The 22,167-nt window shown below is 45.7% G+C and overlaps 2 protein-coding genes across 7 annotated transcripts in view; one reads left to right on the forward strand and one right to left on the reverse strand.

Moving 5' to 3' along the window:
- USP47 (ubiquitin specific peptidase 47) overlaps positions 1–349 on the reverse strand; it is a 172,948-nt gene extending 172,599 nt beyond the window's left edge. For all 3 annotated transcript variants that reach the window (XM_075927892.1, XM_075927891.1, XM_075927890.1), the window contains exon 1: positions 166–349. In XM_075927892.1, coding sequence (XP_075784007.1) covers positions 166–204 — 39 coding nt within the window. In that variant the 5' untranslated portion in view covers positions 205–349. The remainder of the gene's footprint in view (positions 1–165) is intronic.
- A 16-nt stretch (positions 350–365) lies between these two features.
- The window catches only part of LOC102457501 (uncharacterized), a 40,446-nt gene continuing 18,644 nt past the window's right edge, over positions 366–22,167 (forward strand). The window contains exons 1-2 of one of the 4 annotated variants that reach the window (XM_075927898.1): positions 366–13,568; positions 13,952–14,432. In XM_075927898.1, coding sequence (XP_075784013.1) covers positions 14,423–14,432 — 10 coding nt within the window. In that variant the 5' untranslated portion in view covers positions 366–13,568; positions 13,952–14,422. Of the gene's footprint in view, positions 14,433–22,167 lie in introns of all 4 variants that reach the window. The other 3 variants (XM_075927899.1, XM_075927897.1, XM_075927896.1) reach the window with 3 other exon arrangements.

A 22,167-nucleotide genomic window follows, 5' to 3' on the forward strand; every position in this document is an offset into this window, starting at 1 on the left:
CTCTGGGACCCACGCGCGCTCCGGTCTCACACGCCAACTGGGACTCCCTGCCGGCCGCCGCTCATGAGAGAGAGGCCCCGCCGCACCACCTCGGGCCCGACCCGGAACGAGGCTTCCCGCGGCGTGCTTGTCAGGAGCCTCCCCCCTGCCCCGCACGGGCCCCACCTCTTTGGGCACGAGCCGATTCTCCTCACTGGGCACCATGGCGGGCGCGCGGCGCTGGGCCCCGGAGTCGTCAGCGGAGGCCGGAGGCGGCGAAGGGACGTGAGTGGCTCATCCTCCCCCCGCAGTGCCCAGCACTAACACCCCACCTCCGCGAGGGCAACGCGCGGTCCCCCCACCCTCCACCAACGCCAGCCAATGAGAAAATGGCCGCCCGTAAGCCTCGCGAGACAATTTGGCCAGGGCGCGTGCCGCAGCCCGCTCTCGCCCCTTACCGGAGGGAGGGACTTAAAGCGCCGCGTTTTAGAAACCTGCCTCCAGGGCTGGGGGTGCTCACGTGACTTACGTAACACGCGCCCGCGTGACGGGGTAGAAGTGCAACGGAAGGGTAAAGTGCTTGGGTATCGCTACTCTCATGCTGTTCTCAGCAGCCTTCTTGCGCCCGCCCGCCCGCCCCTTGAGCTGAGGGGCGCCGTGTGCGAGGCTGGATGCCTGTGTCCTTGCGCGGCGGCGCCCCCCCCCCAGCCTGAAGGGCTTTTTGTACCTTCTAGCGCAAGACTGGTCTCTCAGAGAGCGCCACGTGCCGTTCAAGCCAGCGTGTGCGGCTTGCAGGGCCAAGATATAACGCGCTGCCGCGTGTATTTGGCGCCTCTGCGGAGGACAGGCTTGCTGCTTTGGGGCAGGGAACCTTGTGCCCAACTAGCCTCATGAGTTGAATAGCAACTGCTTTGAGTCCTACGCCCAAGTTAATATCCCTGTATTACTTCCTCTTTGTTACATTTACATGCCAGCTTTATCCTCCCTGCCTCACTACTTAGACAGTTTTCGTTGTCCTGTGTCTGTTACGAAATACATAGTAACCATTTAAAATAAATTAATTCTGTGGGAGGACTATTATTCCTGAATTATTTGTGCTCCCATAACTCCATCTGCTTTACTCCATTGACCTTGATGGTGATTTTAGATGCTCAAGGCAAACAAGATCAGAACATTTTGTCCACAAATGATTAGAATCATAGAGCTGGAATAGACTTCAGACAGTCATCAAGTCCAGCCCCCTGCCCAATGCAGGACCAATCCCAACTAAATCAACCCAGCCAGGACTTTGTCAAACCGAGATTTAAAAACCTCTAAGGATGGAGATTCCACCACTTCCGTACATAACCCACCCCAGTGTTTCACCACCCTCCTAGTGAAATAGTTTTTCCTAATATCCAACCTAGACCTCTCCCACTGTAACTTGAGACCATTGCTCCTTGTTCTGCCATCGGTCACTATTGTGAACAACCTTCCTCCATCCTCTTTGCAACCTCCCTTCAGGAAGTTGAAGGCTGCTATCAAATCCCCCCTCACTCTTCTCTTCTGCAGTCTAAACAAACCCAAATCCCTCAGCCTCTCCTCATAGGTCATGCGCTCCAGCCCCCTAATGATTTTGGTCGCCCTCCGCTGGACCCTCTCACAATGTTCCAGACGTGGCTGCACCAGAGCCGAATAAAGGGGAATTATCACTTCTCTGGATCTGCTGGCAATGCTCCTCCTAATGCACCCTAATATGCCATTAGCCTTCTTGGCTACAAGGGCACACTGTTGACTCGTATCCAGCTTCTCATTCACTTTAATCCCCAGATCCTTTTCTGCAGAACTACTACTTAGCCATTCAGTCTCCAGCCTGTAACCATGCTTGGGATTCTTCCGTCCCAAGTGCAGGACTCTACACTTGTCTTTGTTGAACCTCATCAGATTTCTTTTGGCCCAATCCTCTAATCTGTCCAGGTCACTCTGGACCCTATCCCTGCCCTCCAGCGTATCTACCTCTCCCCCTAGCTTAGTGTCATCTGCATACTTGTTGAGGGTGCAGTCCATCCCCTCATCAGGTCATTAATAAAGATACTGAATAAAACCAGTCCAAGAACAGATCCATCTTACAATACATTTATCCAATCCATACTCCCTTAACTTGCTGACAAGAATATTGTGGGAGATCGTATAAAAAGCTTTGGTAAAGTCAAGGTATATCACATCCACTGACTTTCCCATATCCTCAGAGGCAGTTATAGATGTCTATAGATGTCTGTGAAGCGACCACTGTGGTCACAAGGGCCTGGAGTACCATGGAGAAGTACCCCTTATAGTTTATGAAATGGGCCACTCAATGCTCTGGGGCACTGATGGGGATGTGGGTCCCATCCACAGCTCCCCCACAGTTGGGGAACCCCAGGGCAGAGAAGACAGCCACAGCTGCATCCACGTCCCGCAGGTGGATGACCCTCTTGAGCAGGATATCACTGATGGCATGGACAACCTGCAGAAGGGCACACAGAAACACAGGGAATGCACCAAATGAGGCAGGGTAGGTGCATCAGCCCTTGGGGGATGTTCACACCTCTGTGATGCTCTCTGCCCCCAAACACACCAGGGCCCCCTCGCCCCAGAGGCCCCCCCCATACCAGCAGGCATGTGTGAGGGAGGGATGGACAAGCCCCTGGGTGACGGGGCTTCCCCCACTCCCTCCTCCCCCCCCCCCCCCCCCAGCCTGGAGTCTTCCCTTCCCCCGGGAAGTAGCAAGGCAGCATGGAGCAGCATCTGCCCACACTCCAAAATGGCCATGTGGGGCAGAGCAAGCACAGGGCCATCCCTGGCTCCATGGCACAGCAAACACAAGGCAAAAGTTGCCAAAGGCACTAGGCCATAAGGTGTGGTGTCCAAAGAGGCAGAGGGCAACCACAACTAGCACTGCTGCAGCTTTCAGTCCCTACAAGAGGTCCCAAAGCACACAGCAGGAGAGAAATGGCTGTCCATGGAGATCCCTTTAAGCATGCATCTCAAAAGAGCTCCAGCCCCCGCCCCCGGAAAGCCTTGGTGCCCTTTTGCCCTCTCCAAAGTAGTTCTGGGGGCAAATCTTTGCGCAAGAGCTTCCCACCAGTATGGATGCTCTCTTGCGCAAAAGCGCATGGCTTATGCAATGCATTTTGACCAGTGTGGATGCGCTCTTGCACAAGACCTTTTGTGCAAGAGTTCTTGCGCAAAACAGGTCTTGCGCAAGAAGTTTGCAATGTAGACATAGCCCAAGAGAGGAGAAACTGCTTTTGTAGTTCGTTAGCCATTCACAGTCTTTGTTTAATCCTAAAATGATAATGTCAAATTTGCAGATGAATTGTAGCTCTGCAGTTTCTCTTTGAAGTCTGTTTTTAAAGTTTTTTTGTTTCAGGACAGCTACTTTTACATCCCCTATTGTGTATCCAGGGAGATTGAAGTGTTCTCCTATAGGCTTTTGTATATTATCATTCCTGATATCTGATTTGTGTCTGTTTATTGTTTTACGTAGGGACTGTCCAGTTTGGCTGATGTATATGGCAGAGGGGCATTGCTGGCACATGATGGCATATATTACATTGGTAGATGTGCAGGTGAACAAGCCCGTGATGGTGTGGCTGATATGCTTAGGTCCTGTGATAGTGTCACTGGTGTAGATATGTGGGCAGATTTGGCACCGAGGTTTGTTGCAGGAATTAGTTACTGTGGTGTGGTGTATAGTTGCTGGTGAGAATATGCTTCAGGTTGGCGAGTTGTCTGTGGATGAGGACTGGCCTGCCTCCCAAGGTGTGTGAGAGTCAAGGATCATTGTCCAGGATGGGTTGTAGATCATATCTTCAGGATTTGTGCAAATTGAAAACTTAATGTTTTTGGACCAGTGGCCAAAGAGTCTCTGAGTCATTAAAAGCAAGGACTAGCCTAGACTGGAAGCCAGACAGAGAGAAAGAGAGAGAGAATAAGAGCAGGATAGGTGCTGATTGGATTGAAGAGCTAGAACAGTGAGAGAAGCTCCTGATAAAAGATAGTCAAGAAAGAAGTGTCTGGAAGTTTCTGAGGGTAGTGTGAGACTACCATTTTGTGATTAAACTTAAAAAACAACAAATGGTTTGGTAGCACTTTAAAGACTAACAAAACATGTAGATGGTATCATGAGCTTTCCTGAGCACAGCCCACTTCTTCAGATAGCCAGCTGATTAATGCCTCTGGTGTTCCTGTTTCCTTTGAGATTAAACCCTCTGGAGCTTGGGGAATTCTTCATATTATGAACTAGGGAACTGACATTCAAGAATGAGAATCTTGCATATTGTGAAATAATATATTTTAGTATATGGATACAAAAACTAGCACAAATCTGCCCCAATTGGATTCCCAGTAATCCTTTTAAAATACATTCTATCAGTTGGCCCCATTTATTGACAGAAATAACTATGAGCATCTAGCAATAGCCTATGTATGTTGAAACTCAGCTAATGGAATTAATATAATTGACTCCGCCATTTGTTGTTATCCAAACAGGAATTTGTTGTCTGCTCTTTAAGACTCTAGAATATAGCAATTAAATTATTCCAGTTGATCTTGAGGTCTTTTTTTTAAAGAGTTTTTGTTACTCATTGTTCTTAAAAGAGTCACAGTTCTATATAGTATAAGACCTCTGATTCAGGGTAGCACATCCTTACCTTGTCTTGTATAAGGATGCTTATAAGGCCAGAACTAAATTAGTAATCTCAGACAAGAAAAAAAAAGTTAGAGTTAAGTTTTTAAATATACATCTCAGATGCTAGGTGTTTAAACTCTGCCTCGACAGTCTAGTTATGAATAACACAATGTTGAAGCATTTGTCAGTCTTCACATAGTGACATCCTACTAGTCTTAATTCAGTCCTGAGCTCATTTAATGCTTAGAAAAGCTTTTTTGACCAACCAACCTAAAAACAAACAAATTCCAAATACAGTGTTAACATTCTGGATCTAATTGAGTCCTGTCATAAGTCAGGTGCAGCTTCTATTGAAAGAGTTTTAGGTTGTTTCTTTTCACCCCTGAAATTTTAAAAATGTTAAAATCATCGAAGCTATGTCACATCTTAATTGTGCATGGCTATCGTAAAAGAGGTCAACAATGTAGGCTGAGATTTCAAAAGGTTTCTACTGTGGTTAGATTCCCAATTCCCATTGAAATTTGATGGGAATTGGACACCTCTGTCTTTAGAAACGTGTCAAAACCTCAGCCTCAGGCTCATTTCTCTAATAATTAACCCTATGCTGCTTTCAAAGCTGAGGGTGGACTATTAGTAAAACAGTACATTGTGAAAGCCTAAATATCCTGCCCTGGGATGGAATTCTGCACCAAAGTATTAAAAATTCTGCTAACAAGATTTTAAACTTTTGCAAACTTCTGCAAATTTTATTGTATAATTTTATACAATTTTTATAATCACACCAGTTTCAAATATTTTTGTAATTTGTTTCAAAATATCTGTCAGCAAGCTGGGCTCCAACAGCCCTTAATGGTGCCAATATATCCACAGTCATTTCTTTGTGGGGAAAAAAGAAAGTCTGTGCACCAAACATTAATTTCTGCACAATTTTGCATTGTGCAGCGGCACAGAATTCCCCCAGGAGTGATATCATTGAGCACTGCTATGTATCACCCACATAGAAACTATGTTAAAAGAACATTACATGATAAAGTCAAATGTTCCAAAATTAGGAAAGGGCAAAGTCTATTATGCCTATGGCATTATCATCCTCATTTAGGGTGTGTGTACACAGCACAGTTATTTCAAAATAACAATGTGAGCATTTACCCAGCAATTCTATTATTTCGAAATAACAAATGGCTTATTCTGACTTCTGTAAACGTCATTCCACAAGGAATAATGCCTATTCCAAAATAGCTATTTCGGAACAGGGCATGTGTACACACAGCAGCTGGAGCTATTTTGAAATAACGGGCCTCCGGGAAATCCCACAAATGGCTTGTTGGCCCCTCTGTCCACATTCATCAGGACTCTATAGATCATCTTCCCATGCAGCCCTTAAAGTTGCAGACACAGGAGAAAGGGTTTGGGGCAGGAAGTTGGCCCTGATAGCCTTCAGCCACACCGCAGCTGCCAGAGCACGACATCGAGTCAGCATGAGTGACCCAAGAGCCCTCTCCCACTCCCAGGGAGCACTCCGACAGCTCCCCAGGAGTCTGCTAGGTGCTGAAAGAGTCACGCACCATCCTGGTCTGGGGCAGAGATCCTGGCCCTCATTGAGGTGGGAGGGGAGGAGGAAAACCTCCAGAATCTCCGCAACAAATGGTGCAGTGCCGAATTCTATGGCCGCATGGCTGACAGCCCAGCCTCAAAGGGCCACGTCCGGACTCAGGAGCAGGTCCAGATGAAAGTCAAAGAACTCTGACAGGCATATGCCAGGGCAAGGGAGTGCAACTCCTTCTCCAGGGCAGAACCCCACTCCTGCCCCTATTATCAAGACCTGCACCACATCCTGGGGGGTGGTGCAGTCCCTTCCCTACTCCTGGTGGTTGATTTATGGCTGGACATGCCTGTTGTCACCCACCCAGGGTGGGCAGAGTCGGTTGTGCAGAGGAGGAGGAGGATCCCGACGCAGCCAACACTCTCACCACACTGACACTTGAGACGATACCCCACTCCGCCCCTGGACGTGTCCCAGGCATTCTCCAAGGCTGGGGAAGGAACATCGGGTGAGTGACCTTAGTTAGCTGACACAGGGAGGAGGTGGCAGGCAGTGACGGGCTGAGGTGCGCTCTTCACTCAGCCTTCTCAGCCTGGGGATCACGCTGCAGTCTGTGCACATGGATGCATGTGCAGCATCAGTCTGGGCCACACAGCCCCAGGCAGCTGCACCACAGCACCCCTGGGCTCTTGCTCACAGGGTATGGGGAGGCCGCCCACACTCCTGACACCAGGGTGGGACACCTTCCCACCACAAGCCACCACTAGAAGGAAGCTGGGGACATGGCCACACACACATACTCAGGAGTGCTGCACGTGGCACACGGGCATGCCTGCATGTTCGAGGTAACACCTGCACCCAGGGACAGCGCTGCCAGGTCAGGACCATCAGCCACTCACACACCCTGACCCCCTCTCCTCCAGTGGCCAAAGACACAAGTCCTCTTCCCTGGAGACACCATCTTTGCACTGGAGCATGATCGCTACAGATAGACTCATCAGAGAATTTAGCTGTCAAGCTAACATCCCTATTGAGCATTTGCTGTCTAAATTTTTCTTACAATAGAGCCAATGGTAGACAGTTTTGCAACAAGGCAACAAAAGACTAAATGTTTGCTAAATGTTAATCCCTTTTTCAAAAGCATGGAAGTGCTTCTTCTTCTCAATTAAACATTAGTATGTTTAAAAAAAAGAGCAAAACAATGTATTTTCCTTACTGTAATTCTGGGAGCTGACTAAACTATTTTGGCTTATATTTAAAAAATGTCTTGGGGAAGACACCAGCTATAAAAACAATGCTGGACATTGTCTACACTAGGACATTTACCTACACAGTGTTTAAGCTCACTTAAAAAAATGTGCTGAACAGTGGGTCTATCTTCATTTGCAGTTAAAAAGTTTTCAACACAAGTTCAGAGGCATTGAGTGCTGACTGAGCAGTAATGGGTAACTGAGTACTCTTGTAAGACTGAGGGACAGAGTGTAAAATTATGTAGTTGGTTAACAGAATGTGCTGAGTCGTAAGTTGGCTCAGCACCTTGTCACTCAAACCCCACTAGTGTACATAAATTGGGACCTGACCGAAAGACAGGCAGTTGGCAGAGGGTATCCATTGACCGAGAAGAGACACAGCTGAGGGACTAACTGGGTGAAATAACCCCCATCAGTTGGGTTTATATAAGCTGGCAGGAATGCAGGGCTAAAGGGAAAAGTAGGCCGCTTGAAACAAGGCAAGGATAGGCAGATGCTATGGCACGTGCTAGGAGAAGGCTTGAAAGAAGGGGTGGGCATGAGAAAGGTGGGGATGGAGCAAGTCATGTGAGGACACAGCGGGGCAGGATAGGAATGGGGCAGAGAGTGGTGAGGGGGTGGGCATCAGGGAAAAAGAGGGCAAAGGAAGCAGGGGCAGTGATGGAAGGGGGAGGCACCAGGAGGGTGCAGGGCTAAGGGAAGGTGCAGGTGCCAGGGGATTCTGGGAGTGAAGTAGAAGGGCATATATCTGCAGTGGAGGGACCAGCACCAGAGGAGAGAGACAGGGCAGGTGTGTAGAGGGAGGTGTTAGAAGAGGGGTAGCTCACATGATCAGAGTGGGGATACTGGAGGAGTGGGCAGAGGAGGGAGAGAAGGGCTGGTGGAGTGGGGCAGGTCGCTGAGGGCAGTGAGAAGGGCAGGAGTCAGGACAGCCGAGGAGGGTGAGGAGTTGGGGGGCAGCAGGCACCAGGGGAGATGATGGAGCAAGGAGGGGAGACATGACAGCAGAGAGAAAAGGTAAACGTTTACAAAATATTTATTAATAACTTGGTATGCTGCCCATGGCCAGTTTGCGCTTCGTGGTGCAGTTTGGGTTTATGTGGGGATCAACACGTGGCCGGCGAGTGTGAAGCAAAACAAAAATGTAGTCAGTGTAATGATCTTCTGTTGATATGTGTTTTAGTAGTTAAATTCTTGGACTGTCATTGCTCAGGAAAAGTGCTATCAGGTAAATGTTGCATTTTATTAATATCAGCAGAACTGACTTAAATGGGGCCCTGTGTGTTGTGTAGTCTTGCCTTAATCTTTGTTTTCATTCCTGTCAGCGTGAGAGAAGCTATTTGTATATATTTGCTTGCATATGCAACCACACTTAAGTTGAGTCTCTCAGCATGTTCTGCAGGTCATGTGGCCCCTGGGGCTTCCAAAGTTGAGTTGCCCTAGCTCATCCCTGACAGGTGTCTGTCTAACTTGGTCTTAAATATCTCCAATGATGGAGATTCAGCTATCTCACTAGACAATTTATTCCAGTGTTTAACCACCCTGACAAGCAGGAAGTTTTTCCTAATGTCCAACCTAAACCTCCCTTGCTGTAATTTAAGCCCATTGCTTCTCATTCTAACCTCAGAGGTCAAGCAGAACAATTTTTCTTCCTCCTCCTTATGATACTCTTTTAGATACTTGAAAGCTCATGTCCCTTTTTGGTCTTCTCTTTTCCAAGGTAAACAAGGCCAATTTCTTCAGCCTTGCCTCACATCTCATGTTCTCTAGACCTTTCATCATTTGTGTTGATCTTCTCTGGACTTTCTCCAGTTTCTCCATGTTTCCTGAAATGTGGCACCCAGAACTGGACATGATACTCCAGCTGGGGCCTAATGTAGATGGCTCATTCCCTGCCTAGGGGACGTGAGACTGGGCGGGTTGATTTCCAATCCTCCTATTTATTCTTTTCCTAAGTCAGGGGGGCACAGTAGTTCTCATGGGGGCTCTACAGGAAGGCAGCCTGCACTGCCCCCTTCCTGAAACCTTGTGCAGGTGTTAAACAGGTGTCCAGCCCACCCTGAAGCAACACTGCACCGGCAATGGACAGGAGAATGGCTCCCGGACATGGCTTGCTCATGACGGCTTCAGTCCCATTCATGGGTCTCAGCCTCTTTCCTTCCACTCACCTGCTTTGCAATGGAGCTGTAGACTCTTGGGGAGAAGGATGTAGGCAGGCAGAGGTGTCTCCCTGAAGCAGATGTAGACACGTCTCTGTATTAATCATTCTCTCATTGAAGTTTTTAGCTTTGTAGTGAGTCCTTTTACATGGAAACTTTGTATTACATCTTGGTAGTGTAGAAGCTATTTTATGTTTAGCTAGAAGCCATCTTGTATATCAGAAACCATTTCAGCTTTTCTCTCAAGCATGTAGACCAGAGTGAACTTTCTGTCACCCTGTGAGAAGAGGCCTACAGGATGGGCTATTGATATGTGTTAATTGGGCTGGTTGGGACAGGAGATGTACTCCCTCGTACCTGTCCGCCATCTTGTTGATAAGGCTTTGTTTTTCCAAATTTAATTGAGGATTTCTGTAATTGGATGCCCTGACGTCAGACTGTTTGGCTAAGGGTATAAAGATACTAGGATTGATTGTATTAGCAGCTTTACTGGGCCCGGCTTTGCTGGGACCATGTTTGGCTCACTTTGCTTTACTGATCAATAAAGCAAATCAGTTGTTAGCCACCTAAACAGAGAGGAGCGTGTTTTTGTTTCGACAATTTGGAGGTTCCACCGAGATTCCTAACGCACCACTTGCCCATATGGATGGACCGGCACTCCACTTCCAAACCTCTCAGGGCGCTCAATAGAAGGTAAGGAGATACCTGTTACGAAATCTCCTGGTGAGGGCTTGGGATTTGGAGTGACGGCCAGCCATCGGGGTAAGAGGAGCTACGGAATTCAATTTTGTGCAGCGGCTAACATTTTTGTCTGTCTGTGTCTTTGTCTATTAGGCCTGTCTTATGTGTCACAGTTCCAAAAGGGCACACCGGTGTCTCTAGTGAGGCAGCCATGCGCTGGACCCTCTGTGTTCGGACGCTAAAAGCTGGTGTGGTGCCATTACTCTCTCTCGGCACACGAAACTATGGGGAAGCTTTGTTGTCTCTCTCTGTTATTTGTGGGCGTAGTACTGACCTCTGAGGCTAACCCCAGGCCATAGTACCCCATTCCGCCAGGCTGTCTCCAGGCGCCAAGACGTGGTGTTCTGCCGGGCTGGGGCAGGTGCCGGAAACCCCTGTGAGCCTGGTGGACTTTGAGTCCAGTGCCTCGCAACCAAAAGGGGGGGGGACCAGTGCGAGCAGGTGAATTCTTAATTCGGTGACTCGCAGAGTGAGCAGGCGGATTCTGATTCAGTGACTCGCAGAGCAAGCAGGCGGATTCTGATTCGGTGACTCGCAGAGCGAGCAGGCGGATTCTGATTCGGTGACTTGCAGAAGAAGGTGTAAGCAGGCGGACTTTTAGTTCGGTGCCTTACAGAATTAAGCGCGCGCAGAAAATAGGGGTAGGTCAGTCTACAGGAATTCCAGTGCCTTTATGATAAGAGCCTTCTGGTATAGGATCCTAATGAAGTCTGATATTAAGTGCCGGATGTCTTAGGGCAGCGCCACTTAATAGAAACACCCATGAGAATTGGACAATAAAAAAAGATGCATCTAAATGTGGAAACTGTAGGAAAAATGTGAAAAAGGAGAAAAAAAATTTGTGAAAAAAAATGTGTGAGAAAAATGAGTATGAATGTAATGAGTGAAGAATGAATGCCTCTGCATAGGTCTGAGACTTGAGCTGATCCCAGCTGCACCAGGGCTCTCCCACAAGGGAGCTCTGAACGCAAGGAGGGGGGTCAGCTGAACCTCGAAACTCAGCTGATATGTGAAGGAGTGACGACTCCCCTTATTTCATGAGCTGCTAAGGTCTGACACTCTAGACCCGGCAGACTCTTTCTTTGGAGTGTGTAAAGTTAGTTTAGGTGGGGGTTAGTCTAAACACCCCCCACTCTGCCGAAAGGCACCCCTGTGTACTACATGTACGTGCATAATGGTCCAAGGACCTGTAAGCATTTAACAAATTGGAAAAGAGGAAAAATTAAAGCCCTGAGGGATGAAAGTAAAACTCAGAAAAGCAAAAATCCGCCCTGCAGTAAGATAGGTAACTTAAAAGTTGCTGCAGCACCTCTGTGCCAAAATAATGCACAAGAAGTGGGGAAAAAAAAGAAAAGAGATTTCTCAGTTGGCACACCCATATCAACCAAGCTTGGGGGGAAAATTTGGCACAACATCACCCCTCTATCCCTCTTTATAACGCATACACAGATAGAGAGGAAACATGAAAAATAACTGAAAGGAATTAGCTCTTCCCTTTGAGAACACGGGCTCCTGTAACAAACTTGCCCGATCCAAAGCAAAACACAAAGTTTAAAATAAGTTTAACAGTTTAAGGAAAGTGTTCCTCCAAATCCTAAGGGGAAGGAAAAAAAAATACCTGTTTTAAGAAATGACTCCTTGTTTCTTGCAGCCTCTTTTAATCATCTTAGCAATGAAACAGTCAAGTTAAACATTTGGCTACAGACACTTTGTTAAATCTATTAAAGAGAAAATAAGGAATTCTACTGAAACTTAATTGGTTAACCGCATAAAAGAATAGAATCTATACATTATAAATTTGTAAAACCTGCACCCTAAGGGTTAAATGTGTCTTCCAAGGAACCTAATTATTGTTTAAAAAAATCCAAGCCCAGAAACTTCACAGTGTTTCTGTTCAAGGCTGAGCTGATAGCACTTTTGGCTTGCTTTCAGATCCAAGGTTGTGTGTGTCTGCAAACTGCCCGTCTGTTCTGGAAGGGGGGGGAGCACTGTCCCCCATAAGTAAGTCTGTAACATTGCATGTGATTCTTTTCAGGAAAGGAAAACCTTTTTGCTTGCTGGAATAGTAACTAGCAAGCACCTTGTTCTAAGAGTTTCTGTAGCAGTAAATAAAAGCCTGGTCTGCAGTACAAGAGGGAAACTGAGGCATGCCACCTTTAACTTAATAATTAAACAATGAAGTAATTTGCTCAAACCCTCTGATGCTAGTGTTCAAAATAAAAGCATACCATTGGGTAACAGCAGGCTGATCAAAAAGTAGCAAAAATCTGTAAAGAAAAAGTGTTCTAAAATATAATGCACCACCCCAATGTGGGTAGAAATGTTTTCTTTGTCTTTCAGATCATCAAGAAGCGCTAATATCATCTGAAAATTAACTGAAGAAAAAAAAATCATGGTTCTGTGTCATGACATAATAAGTTTGTGTTGTGTTCTGTCCAGATTTGTCTTGTGTGTGTCTTAATTGTGATATATGTATTTCTAACATTGTTGTGTGTACAATATTGTTGTTTTAATGAAAGAATAATTTAAGTCCCTTGAATAATCTTAACTGCGTGCTTTACACAGATGGCTTTTTTGCTTTTATAATTTTAGTAAAGTTTTAGTAGCAGGCTATGCAGTTTATACTGTCTAGAATGTAGTGAAATCTGCTCCTCTACCTGCTATTTTTCCCTTCTCTCCTACCATCGCCAGCTCCTTTGCCGTCTCTGTCAGAACTGGCCCTCCTGCAAGACCAAGCCCCAGAATCGGAAAAGCAGGAGTGGAGACTGGCAGGGTGCACCTTGCATCCAGACCACTTGTGGTGCAGCTCTGATGGCCACATTGTTGCCCCAGTGGTCTTGCTACCTCACCTTGCCTCCGTGCTCCATGGATTGTCGCACGTTGGCAAAGGGGGGATGGTAGCAATCCTTAAAACAAAATTGGTTTGCTCCCAAATTCTCCCAAGCAGCCAAATATTACTGTCTGGCTTGCCCTGTCTGCCAAGCCCACAACGTGGGTAAACCTGTAAAGACAGTTCCGGCAACCAGACCTCCGCCTTTGGGACCATTTCTGAATTTACAAATGGACTTTATTCAATTGCTTAAATGTCAATCTTTTGAATAATGTGCTGGTTATTGTTTGCTTGTTTTTGAGATGAGTAGAAGCTTATTCCTGCAGGAAAGCTGATGCCATCACAGTGGCAAAGAAACTTCTAAATCATTACATTCCATCATGGGGAATACACCTTGTGATCTCCAGTGATAAAGGTACCCACTTTACTGGGCAAATTGTTCAAAAAAAAAAAAACCTGGAAAAGTACTACTCTACCAGAAAAGCACTGCACTGTGCATGACACCTGGAGAGCGCAGAAGCAGTAGAAAGATGAAACAGGATTTTAAAGAACAAACTTGCTAAAATATGCGAGAGCTCTGGCTTAACATAGATAGTAGCACTTCCGATTGCCCTAATGAGCATGAGAGCCACTCCTAATCAGAAAACTGGACTCAGTCCACATGAAATTGCATGTGATCAACCTATGAGACTGTTAAGCAGCCCAGAAATTAACCTGGCTGATGCCACACTTGTTAAAGGAAGCATAGTCAAGTATTGTCAGGAACTTATGAGGTGTGTACAGTCTTATCATTCACAGGTTAAGGACGCCTTCCAAGAGGCCCCGACTGAGCCGTGCCATAAACTACAACCAGGAGACTGGGTTTGCGTGAAAGTTCACAAGCGAAAGACTGCCCTGGAACCCAGGTGGAAGAGTCCCTACCAAGTCCTTCTGACCACCCATACTGCTGTAAAGTGCGAAGGATTGCCCACTTGGATTCACGCCTCTCACTGCAAACTGGTTCCAGCGCCTACAGAGGTTGGCTCCAACAAGGAGCACCGCAGACCTGGTACCAGAGACCCAGGTCCAGAAGCAGACGGGGATCACCACAGACCTGGTACCAGAAACCCAGGTCCAGAAGTAGACGAGGATCAGCGCAGGCTTGGTACCAGCAATCCAGGCCCAGAAGCAGACGATCCTAAGAGGCCGAGGCCAAAGTACCAGCTGTGGCCCAGAAGAACCTGCCAGTGATAGGTGAAGCAATCTACGAAGTCCTGAAGAACAGCCAGCATGAGGCAGGGTTTGTACCTTAGTAAGAAGAGAATACTGTGGGTATATTTCTGACGCCAGCAAAGAAGTAGAGAAAGATGTCTCAGAGATTGGAAAAAAAAACCTGTGGAACGCCTAAGGCAAGGGGAAGACTGGACCCTCTGGGATTGGTTGGGAGGCTGGTTTGGACATGTGGGAACTTGGATTTTGCAAGGTATAGTTTTAGTATTAGCTATATTCTTTTGTGCCTATTTTTGTTTCTTGCTAATCAATTGCTTTATTTCTTGTATTCTGGAAAACACAAGACAAACCCTTACCAAAGGGAATGTGGAACTCATGATATTAAAATAGGACGAGCAGAGAAAGGAACAAGAAATGTACATAAATACTTTAATGGAAAATGGAGGTATAAAATGGTTTCAAGGTTAGCCTTTAAAAGGCTAAAAGGGGGGAGTTGTAGAAGCTATTTTATGTTTAGCTAGAAGCCATCTTGTATATCAGAAACCATTTCAGCTTTTCTCTCAAGCACGTAGACCAGAGTGAACTTTCTGTCACCCCGTGAGAAGAGGCCTACAGGATGGGCTATTGGTATGTGTTAATTGGGCTGGTTGGGAAAGGAGATGTACTCCCTCGTACCTGTCCGCCACCTTGTTGATAAGGCTTTGTTTTTCCACATTTAATTGAGGATTTCTGTAATTGGATGCCCTGACGTCAGACTGTTTGGCTAAGGGTATAAAGATACTAGGATTGATTGTATTAGCAGCTTTACTGGGCCCGGCTTTGCTGGGACCACGTTTGGCTCACTTTGCTTTACTGATCAATAAAGCAAATCAGTTGTTAGCTGCCTAAACAGAGGGGAGCGTGTTTTTGCTTCGACAGTAGAATAGTCCCTAGGACAAGTGAGGCAGAGACTGTCCCTGTGGGGTGAATGAGGTGGGAATGTATAAGGCAAAAGGTGAGCACCTCTGGGCAGTTGCAAAGGTTGGAGAGGGGATGGAAGCCAGATCCAAGATCAATGAGCCCGGGGAAGTGGGCCCATTGAATGGAGACTGGATCTGTGGATGCCTTAGGGATCAGCAGCAAGGGACTGCTTTGGGAAGCCCCCTCTTTGGAGGTGAATGTGGCAGCATTGAGACACCACCAAGACACAGGCACCATAGACACTAACTGCAGATTCATGGGACGGCTCTCTCAGATCTTCACATGCATAAGGTGATAGATCTGTAGGGGGGGGGGGCAGTGGCGTAGTGAGGGGGCTGGAGGGATCAGTTGCCCCTGGACGAAAAATATAAAAATTAGTTAAAAATAGATGTCACATTTTTAAAAGAAATACCATATCTCCTGCCTTTTGTCTATTTTTGTCTCTTTAGACCCCCAGTTAAAATTTTCAAAAGCACTTGAGTGACTAAAGTCATTTTTGAAAATTGGACTTGGAAATCTAAGCTCAGATTTTCAAAGGTAATTAAGCTCCTAAAGAGACAGTTGCCAACTCCCATCTTCAAAGATCTGTACACCTTTGAAAATCTGGTCATAAGTGTCTTAGTTAGTTCTGAACATGAGATGTAGGAGCCCAGTCCTAATTCCTACAGGCTTTTATTTTTTTTAATTTGAACATTTATCTACACTAATTCCCCTCCTTTCTCTTTCACTATCCAATAAATGCCTGGATCAAAATTATAGGTGCTTTGTGAATATGCTGACTTGAGAGTGGAAAGATTTCATATTGTCATGGGTTACGAGGAATTAGACATCTCAAATATGAAAAACTAGGTGAATACCTGTTCATATCAGGAGCTGTTGAATTCAGTTTACCATTTGCAGTCAGGAGCTGTTGAATTCAGTTTACCATTTGCAGTATCTCATTATAATGTTTAGTGGAGAAGATATTGTGGTTTTTTTTATTTATACTGTGGGCAAAGAATGGGTTCACAAGAATTCCTCCATTGTTTTACCATGAGTCTAAAAATATTTGGTGCTTTTCTAAAGGCCTGGAGTTAATTGGTTATGTAGGAATGTCAGCTTTCATTTAAAAAAAGTTCTCTATACTTCTGGGCCTTACAGCTAAGGAGGAAAGCTTTAAAACATGAACACTAAATATTCAATAAACAAAAGGCCAATAAAAATCCAACATGTTTTATTTTTAAAAAATCTTATGATTTGTAGACCGTTCTCATAACTCTATGTAGGCGTTCCTTGTGATTTTTGGGTTGGCAATACTGCTCTTTGATTGGTGAATTTAGAGATGTCTCTCCCTTCAGTTTCCCTTTCCACCCTACTTTTTTTGTGACAGGTCATCAGAGAAACATAGAGACAATGGAGAGTAGGGTGAGTCCATGACTATGGTTAATGACTGGTCAGGGTGACTAACTATTATCAGCCAGTGCTCTGAATGAGCTATCTATTGCCATCTGTTAATCAACTGTAGGAAAAGGCTTCACGAGCAGACCTTATTTATATAGGCATACCTACTTTGCCCCAGAGATCAGTAGACACTTGCTGTGTCAAAGTGCTCAATTTTGGCTCTTTTGGGTCGAAATTCACTTGAGACTTGGAGCTGGGAGAATGAAATGTTGTTATCCATATTGTATGATTAAAAGGTAAAAGACCTGCACTTAATATGACCTCATAGACTTTAAGGTCAGAAGGGACCATTTTGATCATCTAGTCTGACCCCCTGCACAGTGCAGGCCACAGAATCTCACCCACCCACTGCTAGAATAATCCTCTCACCTATATCTCAGATATTAAAGTCCTTGAAACGATGATTCAAAGACCGCAAGATGCAGAGAATCCTCCCGCTAGTGACCCATGCCTCATGCTACAGAGGAAGGCCAAAAACCTCCAAGGCCTCTGCCAATCTACCCTGGAGGAAAATTTCTTCCCGACCCCAAATATGACGATCAGCTGAACCCTGAGCATGTGGGCAAGACTCATGAGCCAGACACCCAGAAAAAAGTTCTCTATAACAACTCCTATCTTCCCACCATTGGCCTATTTACCACTGATAGTGAAAGGTCAATTAATTGCCAAGATCATGTTACCTCATCAAACCATCCCCTTCATAAACCCATCTAGCTTTATCTTGAAGCCAGATAGGTCTTTTGCCCCCACTACTTCCCTTGGAAGGCTGTTCCAGAACTTCACTCCTGTAATGGTTAGAAACCTTCACCTAATTTTGAGTCTAAACTTCCTAATAGCCAGTTTATATCCATTTGTTCTTGTGTCCACATTGGTATTGAGCTTAAATAATTCCTCTCCCTCCCTGGCATTTCTCCCTCTAATATATTTAAAAATAGCAATCATATCTCCCTTCAGCCTTCTTTTGGTTAAGGTAAACAAGCCAAGTTCCTTGAGTCTCCTTTCATAAGACAGGTTTTCCATTCCTCGGATCATCCTAGTGGCCCTTCTTTGTACCTGTTCCAGTTTGAATTCATCCTTCTTAAACATGGGAGACCAGAACTGCACACAGTATTCCAAATGAGGTCTTACCAATGCCTCGTATAACGGCACTAACACCTCCTTATCCCTACTGGAAATACCTCGCCTAATGCATCCCAAGACCGTATTAGCTTTTTTTACAGCCATGTCACGATGGTGGCTCATAGTCATCCTGTGATCAACCAGGACTCCGAGGTCCTTCTCCTCTTCCGTTACTTCCAACTGATGTGTCCCCAGCTTATAACTAACATTTTTGTTATTAAGTATCAGAGGAGTAGCCGTGTTAGTCTGAATCTGCAAAAGCGACGAGGAGTCCTGTGGCACCTTATAGACTAACTGAAGTGTAGGAGCATAAGCTTTCGTGGGCAAAGACCCACTTCGTCAGATGCATGTAGTGGAAATTTCCAGAGGCAGGAATAAATATGCAGGCCAGGATCAGGCTGGAGATGATGAGGTGATCCAATCAAGGAGGATGAGGCCCACTTCTAGCAGCTGATCTGGAGGTGTGAATTCCAAGGGAACAGAAGCTGCTTTTGTAGTTAGCGAGCCATTCACAGTCTTTGTTTAATCCAGAGTTGATTGTGTCAAACTTAAAGATGAACTGTAGCTCAGCAGTTTCTCTTTGAAGTCTGGTCCTGAAGTTTTTTTGCTGCAGGATGGCTACTTTTAGATCTGCAATTGTGTGTCCAGGAAGATTGAAGTGTTCCCCTACAGGTTTTAGTATGTTGCCATTCCTAATATCAGATTTGTGTCCATTGATTCTTTTACGTAGGGACTGTCCTGTTTGGCCGATGTATATAGCAGTGGGGCATTGTTGGCACATGATGGCATATATTACGTTGGTGGATGTGCAGGAGAATGTACCAGTGACAGTATGGCTGATCTGGTTAGGTCCTGTGATGGTGTTGCTGGTGTATATATGTGGGCAGAGTTGGCACCGAGGTTTGTTGCAAGGATTGGTTCCTGAGTTCAAGTTATTATGGTGTGGTGTGTAGTTGCTGGTGAGAATATGCTTCAGGTTGGCGGGTTGTCTGTGGGCAAGGACCGGCCTACCTCCCAAGGCCTGTGAAAGCGGGGGATCATTGTCCAGGATGGGTTGAAGATCACTAATGATGCGTTGGAGAGGTTTTAGCTGGGGACTGTAGGTGATGGCCAGTGGTGTTCTGTTGGTTTCTTTCTTGGGCTTGTCCCGTAGCAGGAGGCTTCTGGGTACACGTCTGGCTCTCTCAATCTGTCTCTTCTACATTCCTTCACCTTTTAATTCTTTGCAATCTACCTCATCATGGATATACAATGCTACTCCACCACCTTTAGCTTTATTTCTGTCTTTCCTAAGCAGCACATACCCTTCAATACCTGTACTCCAGTCATGCCTAGTATTCCACCATGTTTCCTATATTCCTGTTATTCCTATAATATCTGGTTTCACTTCCTGGACCAATAGCTCCATTTTGTTACCTAGGCTCCTCGCATTGGTGTACAAACATCTTAATTTTTGCTGTTTCACCTCACTCACATTCTTTACCACATTTTGCATGGACATTTTACCTCCAATATGACCTATTAGACTAGTATCCACTCTGCCCTTCCTCCTTATGTACATTCTCCTACCCCCGGCTATATCCTTTCTTACTTCGTTTTCCTCCCTCTCAATGCTAAAATCTGGTGTAGAGATTACCTGGACATCTCCCAACCATCTCCCCCAAATTCCTAGTTTAAAGCTCTCTTAATCAGTTGTGCCAGCCTCAATCCTAAAAATGTGTTTCCTTCCCTACTTAGGTGAAGTCCATCCAGAGAGAACAGTCCTCTGTCCGTGAATGCCTCCCAGTGGCCATACATCCCAAAGCCCTCCTTATAGCACTACTGCCTGAGCCACCTATTGAGCATCATAATCCTATCACACCTTTGTTGCCCTTCTCTAGGAACAGTCAGAATCCCACTGAAAATCACCTGAGCCTCGATTTCCTTAAGCGTCCTCCCCAACCTGGCATAGTCTTCCTTGATTCGTTCCAGTGAGAATCTAGCCGTGTCATTTGTTCCTACATGAAGGATGTTCAATGGATTCTTTCCCGCTCCCTTTAGGATCCTCTTCAACCTCAGTTCCACATCTCGTATCTTAGCACCTGGCAGACAGCACACCCTTCTGTTCTCTGGATCAGCTCTGGTTATACTCCTGTCTATTCTTCTCAATAAGGAGTCCCCAATCACATAGACCTGCCTTTTCCTGGTGACAGTGCGATTCTCTGGTCTATCCCTTGTTTCCTCTGGCTGCAAGTCCTTTCCATTCCTGTCTTCCATTGTAATCTTCTTCAACCCATCCTGTATCCTCCTGGTGCTCATTATTGGTGTTGTCTCCATCGACTCTTTATGTATCAGACTAGCCACTCTTCTCTTTTTCCTTGCCTTTCCACCTTCAGTGGCCACCTGCTGTATCCCTTCTCCATTCTCCAACTCCGCATACCTGTTCTTGAGCTCTATTTCTCCTTCACTGGCCCATCTTTTCCTCTGCCTGGTTCTCATAGTCACATGCTTCCACTGTCCATTTTCTTCGCCCAGCAGTCCCCCCTCAGAGGCCTTTGATCCTGCTTCAGTCTGCATGTCTAAGCTTTCCCCTTCAGCCACCTCGTGCCTTTGCTCCATCATCTGCTCAAACCCCCTTCTAAACTCGACCAGAGTTTCCACCTGCATCTCCAATCCTCAGATCTTTTCTTCCATCAGTTCTATTAGGCAGCACTTCATGCAAACAAAACTCCTTTCAGGTACCCCCTCCAGAATCATATACATACCACAGCTGCCACATCCACTCAGTCTCATTGTGTCCTCCACTGCTTGGGTAATGGCCACTGCTATCTCTGTGTTAATCAGCCTTCTCACCTAAATCCTGTTAGTCCGGCAAACACAAAAACAAAAACAAACCAAAATACCCCCCTACAGCAAAAACAAACCCTAAACAAGTCCCACAATCCAAACTCCTCCAACAGAACTCCCACTCAAACTCCCCTGGTTACAGCTCTGTTTGCTGGCTGCTGCTGTCTGTGCTGCTGCCTGACTAGAAGGCTACCTTTATAGGACTCCTAATCAGTGAAGCCCTGCCCCCTAATCAGGGCTCAGCTTCTCTCCCAGCACACTGACCCTACAAGCCTCTACACATACAAACAATACAAATACAAAACCAAATACAAACTTCTCCAACAGAACTCCCACTCAGACTTCCCTGTTTACGCTCTGTTTGCTGGCTCCTGCGCCGCTGCTGCTGTCTGACCTGGCTTAGGGTTTACCATAACTTGAACACTAAGCAGAGGATAGTGAGTCACATCTAACTGAAAGTCACAGAAGATGGAAACAGGTTTTATTTCTGGGGTGTAGAGTCTATTTGGGAGTCCTCAATTATATCTGACACTTTACATCCAGGGTGCATCTAGACTGGCAAGATTTTGCACAAAAGCAGCTGCTTTTGCACAAAAACTTGCCAGCTGTCTACACTGGCTGCTTGAATTTGCGCAAGAGCACTGACTTTGTAATGTATAAAATCAGTGCTTCTTGCGCAAATACTTTCACGCTCCCGCTCAGGAAAAAGCCCTCTTGCGCAAGAATACTTGCACAAGAGGGCCAGTGTAGATAGGGAAGAACTGTTTTTTTCAAAAAAGCCCTGATGGCTAAAATGGCGATCGGGGCTTTCTTGCGCAAAATTGCGTCTAGACTGGCCACGGATGCTTTTGCGCAAAAGCACTTTTTTTCCGTTAAAAGTATTTCCGCAAAATCATGCCAGTCTAGACGCACCCCCAGTGTTTAAAGGCAGAGCTGACTAGAATCAATTGAGAGTCCTTGTCTTGTCTCGCTTGAGCAAAAGTCATTGATAAAATCTTGTGTAGACTGACCTTGGACTCAACATGCAGGCAGTGTGTTGAAGGGCAGTGCAAAGAAGGCAATGGTGGTAGTGAGGTACCATATTACCTAGTGAAATCATTGGTGCTGAAATCACTAAGGACTGGAATTTGACCACAGAACTGACATTTTCTTAACAAAGACTCCATTTTTGCTATTTAAAAAGTAAAACAATGTAACAGAAAACTGCAACGCTCTCTGGTAGCTTTAAAACTCAAACTTTAAACTTTATTGAAAAGATTGGATAGTTTGCAATTGAAAATATTTGACCTACACTGCAGGCAACTGATTTAATTTTGTGTAAAATTTTGCATAATAAAGGATAGCTTTTTTTTTTTTTTTAAATGTTCAACTATATTGATATACATTTTGATCAGATCTACTTGTGATGTGATATTTGCATGTGGTTGTGGTTGCTAGTGTGGGTGTCCCTTTTTTTTTTC

The sequence above is a fragment of the Pelodiscus sinensis genome, chromosome 4, assembly GCF_049634645.1.
Source record: "Pelodiscus sinensis isolate JC-2024 chromosome 4, ASM4963464v1, whole genome shotgun sequence".
Taxonomy (NCBI): Eukaryota; Metazoa; Chordata; order Testudines; family Trionychidae; genus Pelodiscus; species Pelodiscus sinensis.